This window comes from Erinaceus europaeus, chromosome 11 (assembly GCF_950295315.1).
Source record: "Erinaceus europaeus chromosome 11, mEriEur2.1, whole genome shotgun sequence".
In the NCBI taxonomy this organism is placed as follows: Eukaryota; Metazoa; Chordata; class Mammalia; order Eulipotyphla; family Erinaceidae; genus Erinaceus; species Erinaceus europaeus.
In genome coordinates, this window is record NC_080172.1 from 21,462,078 (window position 1) to 21,482,934 (window position 20,857).

Here is a 20,857-nt window from a genome sequence, read left to right on the forward strand (position 1 = left end):
TTGTTGTTGTTTTTAATTTTATTGTAGAGCTGGGGCCTCATGCATTCACAGTTTCATTACTCCAGAACCAGCCTTTTCATCTGAACAGACAGAAAGGACTGGGAAGATAGCTCATCCTATAGGGAGCATATGTACTGTCTGCATCCAGCCTCAGGCCTGCCCTCCACTACACTGGAGGAATGGTTGGTGCTGTGGTGTCTTTTCCTGCCTCCCTGTTTGTTTCTATCTGAATAAGCTGGACTGGAACAGTGAAGTCCTGGTGACCGAGGAAGGAAGGAGAGATGGAGAGACACCACAGCCTAGGAACTACTGGTGCCATGGTACTCTCATGAGGTACTGAGACTTCAGCCTAAGCCCTATACATGGCAAGGTATTATGCACCATACTTGGCGTAGTATCTTTGAGCCCCTAGGTAGGTTTTCTTTAGCACCAAGCTAGTTGATATTTTAAATAGTCCTTTAATGTTGGATTCAGAAATATCTAAATCTCTACCTTTTGACAAATATGTATATTGTTTTCTTGTTGCTGTATGGATTTTGGAGTCCTAAGTTCATGAGATCAGGAACTTACAACTTCTAATTACAGGTGATAACTTTAGCCGGAAGATGACTTCTAGCTGCATATGCACAGGAAAAAAAAAAAGACCACTGTACAGAAGTCATTAAACCTTTCTATTTTTTGTATGTTATTATTTATTTATGAAAAGGAAACACTGACAAAACCATAGGACAAGAGGGGTACAACTCCACACAATTCCCATCACCAGAATTCCCTATCCTATTCCCTCCCCTGATATCTTTCCTATTCTTTACCCCTCTGGGAGTATGGACCCAATGTCATTGTGGGATGCCGAAGGTGGAATGTCTGGCTTCTGTCATTACTTCCCCGCTAAACATGGGCGTTGACAGGTCGATCCATACTCCCAGCCTGCCTCCCCTTGGATTCTGTTAGCAGCTTATGGTATTGAATGGTTTTATTGCAGCTTTACGTGGACTTCATTTGCCAATTGCTATTTGATGAGTATGTACACACTTGCTTTTTCTTCCTCCTGAATCATTGTTAATTAAAAGAAATGTAATTGTCTAGCCCTTCTTGTTGTCAATTATTATCTGTTTTCTCTCTCTAGACCAGAATATTTAAATTACTTCAAAATCAAATCCAACAGCAAACTTGGACTGATGAGGGCACTCCATCTGCTCGAGAGCTTCGGTCAGTCTTGCTAGAATTTGCTTGCACCCACAACCTAGACAACTGCAGCACTGTTGCCAAGAAGTTGTTTGATGACTGGAAGGCTTCCAATGGAACTCAGAGGTGAAGCGGACTTGAACTTGGACTTTACTGAACCTTTTTCTTTATCCTGTCTTCTGCTGCAACCAGGATCTTTCTTTCTATCCTGTATTCAGAGTATTAAAGTAGATGAAGTCTTTGCACCTATTTTCTCAAACAAAACTATTTTTAATTTGTAATTATATATATATACTATAATATATCATTATAGTATAATAATAAATAATTATAGATTAATATATATATATATATATCTTGTAGCTTCCGCAGTTCAATAGCGTATATACATTCACTCTTTTACATCATACTTTTCATCTCTCGAACCTGACACTCTGTATTTGTTCAACACTCTTTATTTTCCTCTCCTTCAGCTTCTAGCAGCTCCCATTCCATTTTCTATTTTAGAAGCATTACTACTCAAAATACCTCATATAAGTGAGACAGAGCAATACTTATCTTCTTTCTTCTTCCTTTCTCTCACTTTATTGGGAGGTTAATGGTTTATAGTATAGCTGTTGACACCTGGTTACAATTACTCATTTCCCCATGATAGGTGTCTGAAGAGCACTTTCACCCCCAGCTTACATCCTTCTCCACCGTGATCACGTCCAGGACTCCAACCCCCTCTTCATCTTTTCCCTTCCCCTCCTCCCCTAAGTCCTTTGCTTTGGTGCACTACACCACACCCGGTCCAATTTTTTTTCTTGTTTTTGTTTCTTACGTTCTGTAAGTGAGATCATCTAATATTTGTTCTCTCTTTTTGGCTTATCTCACTAAACATGAACATGACCATGAACATGATTCTTTCAATATACCACAACTTTCTCAGCCAGTCATCTGTCATTGAGCATCAAGGCTGCTTTCAAGTTTGGGCTAGCTATTATAAGTTGTGCTGCTATGAACATAGTGGGTATAGATCTCTCAGGATAAATATTTTTGTTTCCTTTAGATAAATCCCCAAGAGAGAAATTGCTCTGCCCTAAGATACGTCCATTTCTTCTCGTCTGAGAAATCTCCATTACTGATTTCCACAGGGATTAAACAAATATCTATTCCCACAAGTAATGTTGAAGGGTTCCTTTTTCCCTACATCTGTGTGTGTGTGTGTGTGTGTCCTTTCTCATGTATAACATTCTCATAGCTTATTTGTCTTCTTACAGCTGACTTATTTCACTTATCATGCACGAAGTTCATTCATGTTGATGTATGTGTCAGAATTTCCTTTCTTTGTAAGACTGAATAGTTGATTTTATGTGCTACATTTTATTTAACTATTCATGGTATTTAGGTTGCTTCCACCTTTTGGTGACTATAATACTACTGTGAACATGGGTGTACAAGTATCTCCCTGAGACCTTTATCAGTTCTTTTAGCAGTATACCTTGGAGTGATATTGCTGAATTGTATGGTAGTTCTATTTTTACAACATTTTATGTTACCAGACTACCGTTCAGCTCTGTTCTGTGGTGGCACTGGGAATAAACCTAGTCCCTTAGAGGCTCAGGCATGAAAGTCTTTCTGTAACCACTATGCTATCTCCCCAGCCTCTATTTTTAATTTTTTAAGGAGCCACCATACAGTTTCCCACAGATGTGCATCAGTTTACATTCTCATTAACAGTACATAGCATTCCCTTTCCTCCATACCCTTGACAACATGTACAGGAATCCTGGGATTTTTTTTAAAAAAAATAATAATATTCACACTAGTTAGAGATGTCAAACAAGTCTCTTGTAGTTTAGGAATTACTTGTGGCAGGTAGCATTAGTGGTTGATAGAAGTGCTTTTGGTGATAACTATTTTTCTCCAGATTCCATACTGGGTATAATGAGGAAAAGATTCAAGCATCTGATGAAAAGTTGAGCGGGGCTGTTTAGATGATCTTTTGAGGACCTTTCTAGCTCTGAGATCTTGATGTCTTCTTTTTTTTTTTTTTTTGGCTCCAGGGTTCTTGCTGGGGCTCGGTGCCTGCACCATGAATCCACTGCTCCTGGCTATTTTTTTCCCTTTTCAATAAAAGGGAAACCTGGTTGTGGTTATTATTATTTTGTTGTTATTGATGTCGTTGTTCGGTAGGACAGAGAAATGGAGAGAGGAGGGGAAGACGGAGAGGGGGAGAGAGAAAGATAAGACACCTGCAGACCTGCTTCACCGCTTGTGAAGCGACTCCCCTGCAGGTGGGGAGCTGGGGGCTCGATCCAGGGTTCTTACGCCGGTCCTTGCACTTTGTGCTGCCATGTGCACTTAACCCGCTGCGCTACCACTTGGCCCCCTTTATTCACCTCACCATCTTTTACATTAGCTTCTATATTTCTACTGTGAAACTTCCCACAGTGTAATGTGACATATGGACTGACTTATCTGTACTTACTGATAGTCTGTGAGTTCTCAGGAGACAAAGTCAGTATTTCATTCATCTCTAATGTCAAGCCAGTTGCCTGTCTGGTTCTTTGTGGGTGCTTAGCAAGTAATGATTGTATCAAATTGAATTGATAATCTTTGTAGTCACACTGCTGAGAAAATGGCAGTCACCAAATGAACCCTTCTCTTAACTGTTAGATATATGGTAAAGACACATCATCTTTATTATTGTTGTTGTTGTTGTTACTATTATCGTGCCTCCAGGGTTATCACCGGGGCTTGGTGCCTGCACTACAAATCCATTCCTCCTAGCGGCCATATTTTTTCCCATTATTGTTGCTGTTGTTGCTGCACACAGGACAGAGAGTAATTGAGGGAGGAGGGGAAGACAGAGTGGGGAGAGATAGACACCCTTGGACCTGCTTCAACACTTGTAAAGCAACCTCCCCCTGCAGGTGGGGAGCCAAAGGCTTAAACCAGGATCCTTTCACTGGTCCTTGAGCCTCACGGTACGCTTAATCCGGTGCGCTACCACCTGGTCCCTGGTAAAGACACTTTTTAATTATTACCTGCTCCGACCCTGAAAACTCCACCACTAAGTATAAAGTCCTTGCCTTTGTATTCAGAATTTTTCCTTGTTCTCATGTTTAACCATCTTTCTTATAGCCTATCCACTGATGTCATGACTACTGTGTTCAAAGTTGGAGCAAAAACCGAGAGTGGCTGGTCATTCCTTTTAAGCAAATACATCTCTGAAGGATCAGAATCAGAAAAGAACAAAATACTTGAAGCTCTTGCCAGCTCTGAGGATGTATGGAAACTTTACTGGTATGAAACCACCTAAGAAATATGATATGTAGAAGCTAAAAATAAGAAAGGTTTTCTGTTCCTAGTACAGAGAGCAAACCTGACGGGAACAGTGTGGTCAGATAGCCTCAGGGATGGAACCTGTACAGCACAGCAGAAAGTAATTTATCAAAAAGAGATTTGGGATTGCCAAGAACCACAGCCCCTTACTTCCTGCCGAAACTCTTCTTCATCCGCTTCACATGTTGTCTTTAATTCCATAGTTACTGCCTATTCTTTTTTTGTCAGGGCACTACTCTGTCTAAGTTGTCACTTTGAAAATGCAGGCACCTCAGACAACAGTGACATATAAAAGCTTATGGATTATTCTTTCAACCCTTGCCACTAATATTATATTATATTATATTATATTATATTATATTATATTATATTATATTTCTCCATCAGGGTTATTAACTGAGCTTGGTGCCTGGAGAACCCCGTCAGTGTTTCCCAGAAGCCATTTTTTTCTCTCTTTTTTCTCTCTCTCTCTCTCTCTCTCTCTCTTGTATAAAGTGAGAAACAGAAGGAAAGACTGTACTGCTCATGAAGCTTCCCTGCACAGGTGGGGATCATGGGCTTGAACCCAGGTTTTTGTGCCTAGTAACTGGTGCACTCGACCAGGTTTTTCACCACTCAGCCCCCAGCCTTTCCCTTTTAAATACTAATATGGTGAAGACCTAAAAATGGGAGTCTCATATGGGAAAAAGAAGGACAGTAAGGTGAACAGTCAGTGAATGATAAGAGTAGTGCTAAGTAGCTAAGAGAAATACAAAAGTATTTGAAAGTCAGCACAGAGGACTGGGGAGGGAGGAAGGCAGTAGATCTGATCCCTTCTCCTTTTAATAATACTGTGATAAATCCTAATAGTGTCCCAGAGATGTCCTTCCTTGACACCTACTCAGACCAACTTTACAAAGAGTATTTTCGAAGTACACATTTTCTTTAAGCTGTTTTGACTACTATTTGATCCAAACAGAAAAGTTGTTTGTTGGTTGGTTTATTTTCAGCTAGTACTATTTTTATTTTAAATAACCAAAATCTTACACTGCTTGGATTGCTACAAAGCCTTAGTTAGAAGGGGTGGGGTAGGTAGCATAATGGTTATGCAAAGCTTTAGTTAGGAGACCAGTGCTAGATTAATTTTGGTCATCATCATGAATAATTCTTGAATTTGGAAGCTAAATCGACTTTGTTCTTCAGGTTAATGAAAAATAGCCTCAGTGGAGATATGATTCGAACACAAAAGCTGTCATCTATCATTAGAACAGTGGGCCAGCGTCTTCCTGGACATTTACTGGCATGGGATTTTGTCAAAGAGAATTGGAATAAACTTGTACAGAAGTAAGTTTCTTACATTATTATTGTTATTGTTTGTAAGACACCCTATACTGGTGAGCTGTCTTGACAGCCCTTTGGTGTTTTTTTTTTTTTTTTAAATCATTTTATTACTACATGAATATGCATGTTTAAAAAAAATATCTCTTCATTGCCAAGGAATGAGTTAGGAACTCACACCCAAATAGATCACCCATGTACATGTCTTTTTTTAATAATGATGTTTCTGGGTGTAAGAAGTGATTTTAGGGGGTTGGGTGGTAGCACAGCGGGTTAAGCGCACAAAGTGTGAAGCACAAGGACCAGCATGTAAGGATCCTGGTTCGAGCCCCCGGTCCCCTCCAGCAGGGGGGATCACTTTGCAAGTGGTGAAGTAGGTCTGCAGGTGTCAATCTTTCCTCCTGTCTGTCTTCCCCTCCTCTCTTGATTTCTGTCCATCCTATACAACAACAACAGCAATAACAACAACAAGGGCAACAAAAATGGAAAAAATGGCCTCCAGGAATAGTGAATTCATAATGCAGGCACCGAGCCCCAAAGGATTAATAATTTACCTGTATATGCATAACTCTTGCCTTTTCTTGTCCACCTTTTTTTTTTTTTTCCTTCATGGGTATCACTGGGGCTCGGTGCCTATATCAAGAATCCACTCCTCCAAATGACCATCTTTTTTTTTTTCATTTTTGTTGTCATTATTAGATAGGATAGAGAGAAATTGAGAGAGGAGAAGACACAAGGGGAAATACAGATACCTGCAGACCTGCTTCACCACATGAACAGGGCGGCGGAGGTGGGGGTGGGCTCAAACTGGTATCCCTGTGTAGGTCCTTACGCTTCATACTATGTGTGCATAATCTAGTGCTCTTCTGTCGGGCCCCCTATTGCCCACCTTTTTACCCAATGGTAATAACTGCTACGGAATGACTTCTGATTTGCTGACTTGATCCAGTTCTAAGGATGAGGGCTCTTCCTCTGCTGTGGTAGCATTTCCTTTCCACTTAAAAACTATGCTTACTGAAAGATTTCTTTCTCTTGTATTTGTGTTTCTTCAGGTTCCATTTGGGGTCTTATACCATACAAAGTATTGTTGCTGGATCAACACACCTGTTTTCAACAGAAGCACATCTGTCTGAGGTTGGTTGTATTAAATGGTAGCTGGGAGACAGGATAACCTTGTCGCCTCGGCTGTCCAGTTTGAGGTGGTGCTAAGTATTGGGTTTTACTTCTAAAGGGTAAGCCATCGAGGACTATGCCAATAAGAAATTATACACAATTTTCCGTTGCATACCGGAGGCCTCCATATGTGTGATTTCACTGTTTCAAATTACTTTTTTTTTTCCTCCAGGGTTCTTGCTTGGACTTGGTGTTGGCACTACAAATCCATTGCTCCTGGCTTCCTTTTCCCCCATTTTATTGGATAGAGAGAAATTGAGAGAGGAGGAGGAGGTAGAGAGGGAGAGAGAAAGATAGATGCCTGCAGGCCTGCTTCACCACGGGTGATGCATCCCCATCCCACCCCCCATTGCAGGTGGGGAGCAGGGGCTGGACCCCAGATCCTTGGGCTGGTCCTTATGCTTAGTACTATGTGTGCTTAATTGGGTGCATACCACCTGGTCCCCTCAAGTTGCTTTTTTCATTCAGATAGAGAGACAGTAAGATGGAGAGACATCACAACACCAGAACTTCCAGTTCCGGGGTTCAAACCAAGACTGTAGACTGTAACCAGGCACAGGCCCTACCTAGTGAATTATATCTTTTTTCTTCTTCTTCCTCTTCTTCTTCTTCTTCTTCTTCTTCTTCTTCTTCTTCTTCTTCTTCTTCTTCTTCTTCTTCTCCTCCTCCTCCTCCTCCTCCTCCTCCTCCTCCTCCTCCTCCTCCTCCTCCTCCTCCTTCTTCTTTTTTTTTGCATGAGGGTTATCTCTCGGACTCTGTGCCTGCACTAGGAATCTGTTGCTTCCAACAGCCATCTTTTCCTATTTATTTATTTATTTATTTATTTGCCTGCAGGGTTATTGCTGGGCTCGGCGCCTGCACCATGAATCCACCGCTCCTGTAGGCCATTTCCCCCCCTTTTGTTGCCCTTGTTGTTGTAGCCTTGTTGTGGTTATTATTGTTATTGTTGATGTCATTCGTTGTTGGGTAAGAGAGAGAGAAGTGGAGAGAGGAGGGAAAGACAGAAATTGGGAGAGAAAGACACATGCAGACCTGCTTCACTGTTTGTGAAGCGACTCCCCTGCAGGTGGGGAGCCGGGGGCTCGAACTGGGATCCTTCCGCCCATCCTTGTGCTTGGCACCATGTGTATGTACTTAACCCACTGTGCTACCGCCCGACCCCATTTTTTTAAATTTTTTTACATGGTAGGACTGGAAAATTAAGAGGCAGAGAGAATATGCAGCCCTGCTTTACCACCTGCGAAGCTCCCCCCTTGCAGGTGGGGACCAAGGGCTTGAGCCTGGGACCTTGTGCCTGATAATACAAGACCTCAACTGTGTGCATCTCCACCCAGCCCCAAGAAAAATTGTTGATAAAGAAAAATTTTGAGGGACCAGGTGGTGGTGCACCTGGTTGGGCGCATATATTACAATGCACGAGGACCCAGGTTCAAGCCCCTGGCACCTACTTGCTGGGGGGGGGATGCTTTGTGAGTGGTAAAGCAATGATGCAGGTGTCTCTCTGTCTCTCTCCCTCTCTATAATTCCCTTCCCTCTCAATTTCTGGATGTCTCTATCCAATAAATAAAGATAAAACTATTTAAAAAATATTTTTTTATTTCATTCTCAACAATATTCCCTTGTTTCCTTACTAGAAGTAATTTTTGGAATTGAGACCAGTGTTTGCCAAGCATCTTTTCAAGGGTTAATAAAATTATTTAGAAGAATTTCATTCCAAGGGTCAAATTGAGTACTGACTATTTATTTATTTTTAATATTTGTTTATTTATTCCCTTTTGTTGCCCTTGTTTTATTATTGTTGTTGTTGTTATTGATATCGTTGTTGGATTGGACAGAGAGAAATGGAGAGAGGAGGCAAAGACAGAGAAGGGGAGAGAAAGATAGACACCTGCAGACCTGCTTCACCATTTGTGAAGCGACTCCCCTGCAGGTGGGGAGCCGGGGCTCGAACTGGCATCCTTACGCCGGTCCTTGCACTTTGTGGCACATTCACTTAACCTGCTCCACTACCACCCAACTCCCCCAACCCTTACTTTAAACTACATCATTTTCTGTTCCTTGTATTTACTTTTAAGTTTTATATATATATATATTATTATTATTTTGCCTCCAGTGTTACTGCTAGGGCTCCGTGCCTGCACTCCTAATCCACTGCTCCTGGAGGCTATTTTTTTTCCATTTTTGTTGTCCTTGTTGTTGTTGTATAGGACAGAGAGAAATGGAGAGAGGAGGAGAAGACAGGGAGGGGGAGAGAAAGATAGACACCTGCAGACCTGCTTCACCACCCGTGAAGCGACTCCCCTGCAGGTAGGGAGCTGGGCGCTCGAACCGGGATCCTCATGCCTGTCCTTGCACTTTATGCCATGTGTGCTTAAACCACTGTGCTACTTCCTGGCTCCCTAAATTTGAAATTTTTATCCTTGTTGAAGCTAGAGGGAATTTAATCTTTAAAACACAATGTTGCCATCCTTGAGCAATACCCTAATGAACACTCCTTGAATATTAAAGTGTTTTTTATCTCTCCTTAAAAAAAAAAAAGTCGAAAGGACCAGCGTAAGGATCCTGGTTCGAGCGCCTGGTTCCCCACCTGCAGGAGAGTAAGTTCACAGGCGGTGAAGCAGATCTGCAGGTTTCTATCTTTCTCTCCCCTTCTCTGTCTTCCCCTCCTCTCTCCATTTCTCTCTGTCCTATCCAACAACAACGACAACAATAAAAAAGCAAGGGCAACAAAAAGGGAATAAATAAAAAAATTAATATATATATTTTTTATTTTAAGTACAATTATTATAGAATTAAAGATGGTGTAAAAATGAGCTCCCCACCTGCATGGGGGGGTCGTCTCATAACTGGTGGGTGAAGCAGGTCTGCAGGTGTCTATCTTTCTCTCCCCCTTTCTGTCTTCCTGTCCTCTCTCCATTTCTCTCTGTCCTATCCAACAACAATAACAACAACGATAAATAACAAGGACAACAAAAGGGAAAAAATAGCCTCTAGGAGGAGTGGATTCATGATATAGGCACCAAGTCCAGCAATAACCCTGGAGAAAAAAAAAAGATAATCATAATTATTGGTGTTTTTTTTATGTTTTTCTTTTGAAATATTTCTCTGTAATTTACAGGTTCGGTCATTTTTTGAAAATCAGTCAGAGGCAACCTTTCGACTACACTGTGTACAGGAGGCTTTGGAAGTGATTCAGCTGAACATCCAGTGGATGGAGAAGAACCTTCAAACTATGACAAAGTGGCTATAGCATGCAGGACTGCTCCTCATTTTGTTGCCCATTCAGAGAGCTTAACTTGGGCTTTGCTGCTCTTTGCAAAAAAAAAAAAAAAAAAAAGGCCAAAACGAAACCCAGGATTGCTGTCAAGTTGTTTGCACTCTTAGGTGTTCTAGTTAGCTCAGGGCCATCTGTCTTTTTCATCTGTCTTTTTCTGAATTATCTTTGGGAAGTATGTAGTTATTTATTACAAAAAGTATATTCACTTATATGCCAACCATCTACATCTTAAGATACACATATGGAAGAAAAAAAAAAATCTGTTTTGGGCATTCTGTTCTCCTTTTCAGCATCTGGAAAATACTGACACAGTGAAACAAGGAAAAAAGTATCAATCACAGGAGCCACCATCTTTGCAAGCTGCCAGTTTGTCAGCCATCTGTCACTTCTTATTGTGAGGTGTTGTGTGAATGTGGTGCAAGGTTATCTTCAAAAAGTGTGGCAGAGAATTTGGCGAAGCATGAAACCAGACAGAACTGAACTCAGGTGTGCAGATCTACTTTGATGAATCCTGAATTTTCTGGAAAATCTTTAAATAAGATCTGTCACTATTAGATTTTTGTTTTCTGCACAATAGCCAGGTGCTACAGAATTTTAAAACTTTGGTTCTGTTGGGAAGCTAAGTAATAAGGTCAAAAGATTAAATTTTCCAAGTATTTAATAGTTTATTCTCTTACAGCATTTCCATACCAAAAGTTTCAAACTGAGACTGATTATTTTATCCATGGATTCCAATGTTGTCTGATTCTGTACACCTCTGTCTGCTATAGATTGATCTTTTGTTATAAGTGACTCATGTCTACATTTATAGCAGGTATTTTGTTAATGCTGGTATCTTTTATCATGACTTTATCACTGTTACAAAGAATAACAGTTGTTTCAGTTGTCTTGTGGCATGACCTATCACAGGTGTTTTTTTTTTTTCCTCTCAGAATCATATCCTTGGATAGATTTTCATTTTATATGATAAAGCAACATATTTTAAAGTAGGGCATTTGAAAAAAAAATTGAACATTTCTCTTGGAAGTTCACCGTTATACCTTAAAGGAATAAAGAGAACATGGAATCAGAGTCAGGTTGATTTGATTCAGGTTAATATGGTGGGCTTTGAATTTTTCTTTACTGTCAAAAAATTATTTTCTATAGTTAAAAAAAATCAGTTTTCTTTCATCATAGCCAGAATAACAAGACTAAAAGGAATGACCAAGGAAATAAAGAAAGGAAAATGGGAGAAGATACACAGAATGGTATGACATTCGTATTCCTTTAAAAGGAGAAATATTGTACTTGAATTTTTTGAGCTATGCAGACTTTTACCTAGATTGTTGTTTCTTTGATTCTTAGGAGAAAAAATTTTTTCCTATTGATCTGTAAGTACTTTATATTTTGTTTGGAAACATCTTTTGTGTACACGAAAGAGTAGTTACTTACTTGTGAGCACTTAAAATACTCAATAGAACTAGACAATGGGAAAGGTCACCTTTTATATCCATCAGGTGTTAAGTAAGAATATATGGGTTTGTGTATAAAATTATATTTTATTTTATAAAAATATTTTTATATAGCAAAGTTTAAAAGACTACCAAGTTAAAAGATAACTTTCTCTAATCCCTGTGTGTTTTCCCCCAATTTAGTCTTTTCTAAACAATGTTTATCTCTCTGTTTTGGAAAATATTATGTCCTGAGAATCACAGAACTGTCCAAGGATGTCTTATGAAACAGGGATGATGATAAGTCTTTATTCTGCATGTGGTTCAGTAAATGAATGATGGTTCAGTTGATATTGAAAGTTGGTATGCTTTTATATTGATATTTTTAGAATGGGGAAATACTAAACTTTTGGAGGGGTTTTTTTGTCGCTAGTTTTATCACCATGTTAGATTGCTAAATTCTACTTTGATACAGAGTTTAAATTTTGCTACTTCTCAAAATCAGTTTGGATTCTTGCTTTACCTTCCCATCTTTTCATTTCTCCTACACTATATGCTATGTCTCATATAACAAAATCTTTTCTTGAGTTTTATTTCCCTATGAGTGTGTGTGGGGTAAAGTAAGGGCTGTTGTTATAAGTAAAAACACCTTATAAAAATGTGAGTAAAAAATCTTACATAAAAAAGAGGTAAACAATTCAGTGCTTTAATCACATTCACTCTGTACTCAAAAGTTGTTCATTCCCATTATACTGGGATTTGTAATTTTAAACTTAGGTCTCACCTCAATTATTTATAGTCTCAATAGGCCTCAATTCAAGCTTTCCCACAGAATTCCGTAATTTTAATATTATGCTTGCCCTTCTAAAAGCAACTGTTAGTAATATAAGATTAAATAAAACATAGAACATGTAATATTATACGTACAACTATACTTTTTGAAGTTGTTCCCCAACATAGCTTTACCTTAGACATTGTATTTTAAGAGCTCAAATAAATAGAAGCATAGCAGCCGTAGTATGCTTTTTATGTAAGCATACAGGTCCATAACACAATCAAGTACTTACCTGATGAGTATTCACTGCAGAGAGACGGTTTGCCAAATACCACATGAAGTGCACATCACTCCAGACTGTTGAGACAAATAGAACTGACAGTCTGAAACTGTAGAAGGAAATTTTAGGTCACTGGAGACCTGACAGGCTTTGAAGGTAGAAATCTAGGGAGTCCAGTTTATTCTGTTAATGTCAAGTGATAAGCTGTCTTAAACCGCAGGGGTCAGCTTCCACCATATACTTGTGTCTTCCTCCATCTTACCGTTTTATATATAAAAAGTCTCTTCAAATGAAGTTTTGTTGTCTGCCATTGTTGCAGTATTCATGAACTATCATACCATCACAGGCTCTGCTTTGACATATTCTTCGCCATTTCAATTGTTCCGTCTTCTTTTTTCTAATTCTTTGTTGTTGTTATACGTTAGCCACTGAAAAACAGTGCTGGATATGTGGCGGTGGTTCAGTCAAATCGGTTCTAGGACTGTGTCCTCTCTAAGTACCTGACTATTGGGAAGTAAGACTTGACAGTTAAATGCTGACGTTGTGAGATCACTAATAACTTGTTATCGAACTGGATTTTCATTGGGAATGTACTCTGCAGTCAGCGTGCTAAGCAGTCACGTAATCCTATGTGGTTACACAGGTGTGGGAGAGATGCGTCCATTTCAGATGTGTTGTTGCCTACAGCAACAGTTCCTGGGAGGAGCTGGCAGTACTGATCCAAGTTTCATAGGATTCATACAGGTTTCCTCCAGCCTTTGACCTCTGTCTTCTTTTGCTTTTATTGGAATGAACTCTTGAGGAGTTTTCTTCCTCCCTAACCCCCATCCACCCATTTGTATTTTTTTTTTAAATGGATGTATGTATTTGTGTTGTTTTTTTTTTTTTTTTGCTTTATTTTGTGATTCATTGTCTGCCTTGACAAGTCAGTTACCAGGTGATAAGTAGAGGCTTAAAAGTATGATAGATCTCTTAGCCCTGTCCCTTGTTGCCTGGTAGCTAATTGAACAGCTGATTGAGTTATCTGAGTGATTTTTTGAATGTATATACTTTTTTAAATGCACATACAGGGGCCAGGTGGTGGTGCACCTGGTTAAGCACACACATTTCAGTGCACAAGGACCCAGGTTCAAGCCCCTGGTTCCCACCTTGGGGGGGGAGCTTCATGAGTGGTAAATCAGGGCTGTAGGTGTCTCTTGTCTCTTTCTCTCTCTAGCTTCCCCTCTCAATTTCTCTGTACCCAATAATAAATAAATTAATATATTTATTAAAAATTAAACATCCATATGTGACATGTGTTTTAGATATAGTTTATATTCTTTCACTTTGTTTATTTTGCCCTGATGGAAAGTGAAACATAATTCTATTTTCTCTGCCCTCATTCCCATCTTACCTGATTGTATAACAGCTATAGAGTAGCTATCTGGTTTTTCCTCTCCCTATTCCTATCACCCCTTTCCCCCACCCCTTTCCCCTCCTTCCCTTTTTTACTCCCTCCCTCCCTTTTTTCTCTCTTTCTTTTATTTTTCTGTAATGACCAAGATAATGCGGAGAAAGCAGTCTTTTCTAAAAAATGTGTACAGATACTTTTGCTGCTATTCTGTCAATATTGTTTCATTTTCTACTTCACTTATTCTTCTCCTATATATGTAGATATCTTATAAACTAGAGGGGTCCAGAAGTATGATAATTATCTCACTTACCCCTATCCCTGTTGCCTATGTGGGCAATAACTAAGAGTAGTTGTCGTTACTATTGTTTTTGATGTAGCCACAGAATTTGTATATCATTCTTTCAAGTGTACATAAATCTTCTCCTCCTCCTTCTCCTAATTGCCCCCTTGATGTTGCTGAAGAAGTGACAAGAGAGCATCCAGAGTCTCTGAGATCATGCTGACCTGTTTCTTTGTCAGTCCATCTATCTCAACATCTGTGGCATGAAACACTAGTTTGACTCCTTTTACATCCTGCCCACTCAACGCCTTTCTCTTGCTAGGGGCTTGTGACACAGCTTCACCTACTCCTCTATCAGAGAGATGAGACAGGTATTCTTTCATAGACTTGTAATCACAGAAAGAGCCATCTAGTTTCCTCTTCTTTGAATTTGCCACCTTGCTCAGGTTTGGAAACCTAACTGAAGCAAACGCCTCACGGCCAGGTAGCTTAAGAGCTTTTCTGTAGGGAAACATGGCTTCACCATGATGACTTTTAATGAGTGTTCCATTTGGTAGAATGCCTTGATTTCTGCTCCTACTCTGGGGAGAAGGGCACCTTCAGATAGTCCCTCCTTGATAAAAGAGCGGATAGTCAAGTGTGATGTCATCTCCACATATGTCGCAATAAGCCGGGCCTGGGCACCAAAGGCACTTCCAGTTTTGGTCACCTTTCTCTCAGGGTCCAGTAGAAAGAGCTCTTGCAGTAGGACCGTATCAAGCCCTTGGCTAACCAGCCACATGGAGGTTGCACATATGTCAACAGTGGTGTCAAAGTCAACTATCGGTACATGAAGTCCTTGATGGAGAGATGCATACATTCATTAAACCTCCGAGTTAACTGCTGGATGGAGTTTTGTTGTGTTTTCCTCACTAAATAGTACATCAAGCCAAGCGAGACCTTGACTGTTCTGTTGGCAACCTCAAGCACTGTCTGCATGCCTGACCAGCTCCTAGGGAATTGTTTTCCCATCCTTGTTTGGCAAGGATGGGAAAACCGACAAATCTGTCAGTTTTGATGAACTTAGATATGACTCCATTGGTTAAGTCATGCAGCTGAGGGAAGACAGATAAAAGGCATATAATGGCAAGGCTCTAGCCTCCTCCTAGTGTGAATGGAGCCCAACTGCAGCTGCAGCTGAAACCTGGGGGGGTGGGGGGGGAAGAAGTGCCATGTCACTGTCTGTCCTCCAGCAGGTTCTGTCTCGGAGTTGCTATGGTATTTTTTTTGTATCTTTATCATATTACTTTGCATGAATACAGACATGGGTGGGGGAGAGATAGCATAATGATTATACAAAGAGACTCTCATGCCTGAAGCTCCAAAGCCCCAAGTTCAATTCCCTCACAGCACCATAAACCAGAGTTCATCAGAGCTCTGACAGAAAATAAATAAGACAGTCTGAAATGTATATACAAGCTTCATGAAAACTAACGTCCAGGGCATGACAAATCCTCTTTTCCCTTTTCCTTATTGCCTCTTCAGGGGCAGTAGCTAATACAGTATTTTGTTTCATTTTGGGAGAGGGTGGGATATGTACTTAATGTATATTAAAAAAATTGACTACTACTTTGTATTATGAAGAATTCATTTTGTACTATGTCCTTCTCATAGGACGTGAAAGTACTTAATGAAATGTGGAGGTCTGGATGTATAACAATTTCCACTTGTCCCTTTCCCATATTGCCTGTATGGGCAATAATAGCTAGGACTGCACTTACTGAAGTAGGATTTGAGGGTGGGTGGGGTCAGGGATAGACACTGTATATATTTGTTTTTATTACTATGATTTTATTAGTATTTCATCAGGTACCCAAACTGGTATCTCATAATCCATGGAGTTTTAGTTAGCAAACAATCTCCCCTTGTCCCTCTCCTCATGCCTGTGTGGGCAATACTTTTGAGTAGTTTAGGTTTTTTGAAGATTTTTGTACAAAGTGATATTAGGGATTTCAGAGCAAGGGTATATATTTTTTAAATGTATATATAAATATAAATGTTTTGCTACTTTGTTAACTTGTTTCGTACCTTGTTCTTTGCATGGATGACAGTATGAAGACAATTGAGGTTCAGTATATAACAAGTTTCTTCCTCGCCTTATTTTTGTATTGCCTGAGTAGGCTACAGCTCATAGAACGATTAGGAGTTCTTTATGGGCTTGAATAGCCCCCTTGAATATAGACATTACCTTCCCTGTTACAGGATTTCATTGGGTCTGTAGTTTTCCGCTTCATTAGAACAGCTAGTTCCTTAATGAACCATGTACTTCTAGATTTATAGCAATTTTCTTTTCTGTCTTTATCCTATTAAAAAAAAAAAAAACCTTTGATGCAATCCTTTTAAAGTAGTTGTTTTTTGTTGTTTGTTTTTAACATTTTGTCGGGATGGGAAAGCAGGATATGTACCTTTGGAAACTGCGTGTTTATATGTGTGTGTATTTATATATAGTGTTTATAATTAAGTTGTCCTATTTCATTTTACACTCAGTCAGTTGTTGGCTGTGATGATATTTGGAGGGCCAGATGTATGAAAATCTCCTCTCTCCCCCTTTCCTTATTGCCTTGTGGGCAGTAGTTTTTAGAAATAGTCTAGATATTTTTTCACTCCCCATAGGAGGATGGGGAGATGTGCTTTAAACATGTATATAAATGTTTTTTACTCCTTTTTTGTGACTTCATTTTGTACCTAGACTTTTCCATAGATGCTTAGGTACATGATGAAAATTAAGGTTCATTCTATGAAAAACAATCTCCTTTGTTCCCCTTCCCTTATTGCCCTCTCTGGGCAATCGCTAGTAGTGTGGTTTAGAGTTTTGTTTGGCTTCTTTCCTTGTTTGTTTGTTTGCTTGCTTTGTTTTATTGGCAGTGTGATGGTTGATTTCTGGGTTTACATCTTTAATGTCTAGACTTATACAACTTAAGGTATAACGAATACATATTTCATTATTTCTTCCCGTATTCTATTTCTTGTTTTCGGATAGCAAATGCAGTGCTGAAATCCAGATGGAGAGGTGTGCTAAGTCTTTTCTCCCTTCCCCTCTACCTTCTGGATGTGATGAGCAGTGGTATGAGAATAAATATATTGGGGTTTGCTTAGTTATTTTTTAAGCTTTTAGTGGAGAATGAGCTTGTTAGGCAAAGTGTGTGTGTGTGTGTGTGTGTGTGTGTGTGTGTGTGTGTGTGTGTGTGTGTGTTGTATATAAACATTTTTACCTCTTCTTAGTGTTTACTTCTTGAATCTAGTCCTCCGCATGACTGTTTAGGTACCTAACAAAAATTGAGATTGATTCTATGAAATATCTCCCATATTACCCTTCCCTTATTGCCTCATGGGCAATGGTAGATGAATAGATGTTTGGTGGGTTTTTTTTTTTGGGGGGTGGGGGTTGGTCTAGGTATAATATATTAATATATAATGATGTATATAGATGTATGATATTAATACATTTTGTGTGTTCTTACATTTAGTACCCAGTCCTTTGTGGGGACTTTCTGGTACATAATCATGTCCAGACGTATTATAAATCTCCTATGCTCCCCTTCCCTCATTGCCTTCATAGGCAATAATTTTATAATTTGGGTATTTTCTTTTTTTAATGGGAGGGCTCTTTGGGTTGGAAATAACTTTTGGGTAGAGGATAGGGTCTAATATTTTTTAAATATATATAATGTTTTCATGTTATTAATTATGTACCTAGTTGTTTGCATATATATATATATATATATATATATATGTACATATATATGTATAGAAAGAAAATTCATCTCCCCTTCCCCTTATCGCCTGTGTAGACAATAGTGAGAAGAATGAGTGAATTTTTAACTTGTTTATTGGGGATAATCTCTATTTTTGGCAGGGGGAATATTCTTAAATTCATACAAAAACATTTTTGTTTATTACTTTCTCTTGTATTTAGTCCTTCACTTGGCATTGTAGTGACCTAGTAGAAATTGAGATTTACAAATTGACAGATCACTTCTTCCTTTCCCATGAATTCCCTCTCTACTTGTAGCTGCTGCATCATCATTGTTTTGTGGTTACTTTGGTTCATGATCTCACATATCGCCCATCTAAAGTTGAAACTAGTATATACATGCATTTGCATAATTTGCTGCTGTTTTTCTACTATTTTCCTTTAATATATAATCTCTTGAAGGATTCTGACTGTCTCTAAGAAAAATAAAGGCCCACCAAATCCCAGCCGTCTGGCATGGATGTAGTGTGTGATGGTATACTTAATGGCAACAGTCTTCTAGCAAATATAATGGGAGGAGACACTTGAATATGGTTGAGTTGTGAAAGCTAATCAGGTATAGATAGCACTTCTTATGTTGACTCAAATCGAGTCATCATAAATGTTGAGAAAGGAGATTTTAGAAGGAGGATAGTAACTAAGACAAGATGACCGTTCTTAGCAAAAGTGTATTTAAATTCTATTCAATGCTAATTAATCATTCAGTAAACAGTAAGCCAATAAAAGTGCTACCTAGCATTCATTTAAGACCCTTAAGAGTAACTTTGAGACCTAGAATTCTGATTCACATGTAGAAGTTTGTTTTGGTTGCATCTATAGTTTATTCTTATGTTCCCAGTAGAAATTTTAACTTTTGGAATGAACCTTTTGAGTTATTGCCATAGTTCAAGTGAATGACAGTGTGGGTCCAAACACTAATCCCAAACAAATTGGGGGTGGGGGGGCACTGTCCTTTTAGTCCTTTCCTATACCTATGTCTTCCCTGTGACTGCATCTCTTTCCTCAGTTCTCCATCAGCTAGTTCTTTCCTTTCTCTTTAGCATTTGCACCACTAGATGTTATCTTCAAGTGCTCTCAAAATGCAAGCCAGAGTTGTCTCGTTAGCTGTATGTTTTTGCATGCGTTTTAGAAATGTATCCAGATCTCTATGTTTGCATTTAGCATTCTTGAATCATACTTCACACTGATTCTTCACGCACCACATGGTAACTGTTAGGACTCCACATTTGCCTGTATCAAAGAGAATACATGTGTAAAATCTGATCAATCTCTCCCTTCCTCCCTCCTTATTTTCAAGCTTCTTAGCGTTGTTTTGCAATTTATAATGAATATAATGCTGAATTTGCCTTGTTTAGCCATTGTTAGAATCATTGAGTGATAGGACTCCTAGAAAATTTGCAAAGAAATATCACTTACCACATCCAAATCTCAGGTTCTAAGTATTGAAAAATTAACTTACACTTTGCTGTTGCTTATACCTGCTGCTGTATGGGGAAAAAAAAAAGTTTGTTCATGTCACATTTAACTTTGATCATAAATAAAAGGGAAGGAGGCATCTTTTTGGAGTTAGTCATGGTAGTCATTAGTGATATTTCTGAACTGTTCTTAATTTGAAATACTTCAAAGGAAGTAAAGGTCATGGCTTAGTTGAATGAGATGCTCCAGAAGTTGAACTGTATAAACCATCAGTACAGTAATTCACTCTTGTGTATATGTGTATAGAAAATGAGAAGTGCAGCATTATAATTGGAGCATTTACATTCATCAGCAAGCTCATAATGAGACAAAACTTTGTCTTACAGCTGTTTTGATTACAACCAAGTGTCCCATGTAGCTGTGAATGAAAATTTTAAAAAGTCATTTTCAAACATTTTGAGAAGTAATTACTTGGAAACTTGGAAAGGTATTGTGTTTTTGTATTTAAATACCTATAGAGATCTTCAATTCTTTGAGTCTGAGCTTGTGGGTTAAATTCTAAATTTGTATCATAGTGTTTTTTTGTGGAAGATTTTGAAAACAGTATGTATATATACACCTATAATATTGTATATGCAATTTGTGTTGTTTCACTTGTAAAGGGAAAAGGCTTATTTTTCTTTAAACTTCTGACAACTTATTTTGCATATGACCAGCACTGACTGAAAGGCATGTGTAACTGCAAACACTGTTGCTTTTTTTTTTTTGTGAAATAAAAATAAAGTATTTAAATATAAATATTTTGTAGACTGCTTAATAGTAACTAGGTAATTTATCTTCTCTCATTATAAGCTCTACCAGGATTGTGACTTTCTTTTATTTTTAATCTATTAGTTATTTAATAATGATTAACAAGATTATAACAGGGATAAAATCCACACAGTTCCCACCACCAGAGTACCATATCCCTGCCCCTCCATTGGAAGTTTCCCTATTCTTTATCTCTCTGGGAGTATGGACCAAAATTCTTTATGGGCAGGGCGGAGGGTAGATAGCATAATGGTTATGCAACAGACTCTCATGCCTGAGGCTCCAAAGTACCAGGTTCAATCCCCTGCACCACCATAAGCCAGAGCTGAACAGTGCCCTGGTTAAAAATAAAAAATTCTTTATAGGCAGCAGAAGGTGGAAGGTCTGGCTTCTGTAAT

At 38.9% G+C, this 20,857-nt stretch overlaps 1 protein-coding gene and 1 long non-coding RNA gene across 5 annotated transcripts in view; both read left to right on the top strand.

Moving 5' to 3' along the window:
- Window positions 1–12,345, top strand: part of LNPEP (leucyl and cystinyl aminopeptidase) — a 99,931-nt gene extending 87,586 nt beyond the window's left edge. For all 4 annotated transcript variants that reach the window (XM_060201199.1, XM_060201197.1, XM_060201198.1 and 1 more), the window contains 5 exons: window positions 1,127–1,311; window positions 4,315–4,476; window positions 5,698–5,838; window positions 6,885–6,966; window positions 10,124–12,345. In XM_060201199.1, coding sequence (XP_060057182.1) covers window positions 1,127–1,311; window positions 4,315–4,476; window positions 5,698–5,838; window positions 6,885–6,966; window positions 10,124–10,255 — 702 coding nt within the window. In that variant the 3' untranslated portion in view covers window positions 10,256–12,345. The remainder of the gene's footprint in view (window positions 1–1,126; window positions 1,312–4,314; window positions 4,477–5,697; window positions 5,839–6,884; window positions 6,967–10,123) is intronic.
- An 859-nt stretch (window positions 12,346–13,204) lies between these two features.
- LOC132541314 (uncharacterized) lies at window positions 13,205–20,447 on the top strand. The gene is made up of 2 exons (XR_009552476.1): window positions 13,205–14,666; window positions 14,840–20,447. It is a non-coding gene; the product is annotated as an uncharacterized LOC132541314 (long non-coding RNA).
- The last annotated feature ends 410 nt before the right edge of the window (window positions 20,448–20,857 follow it).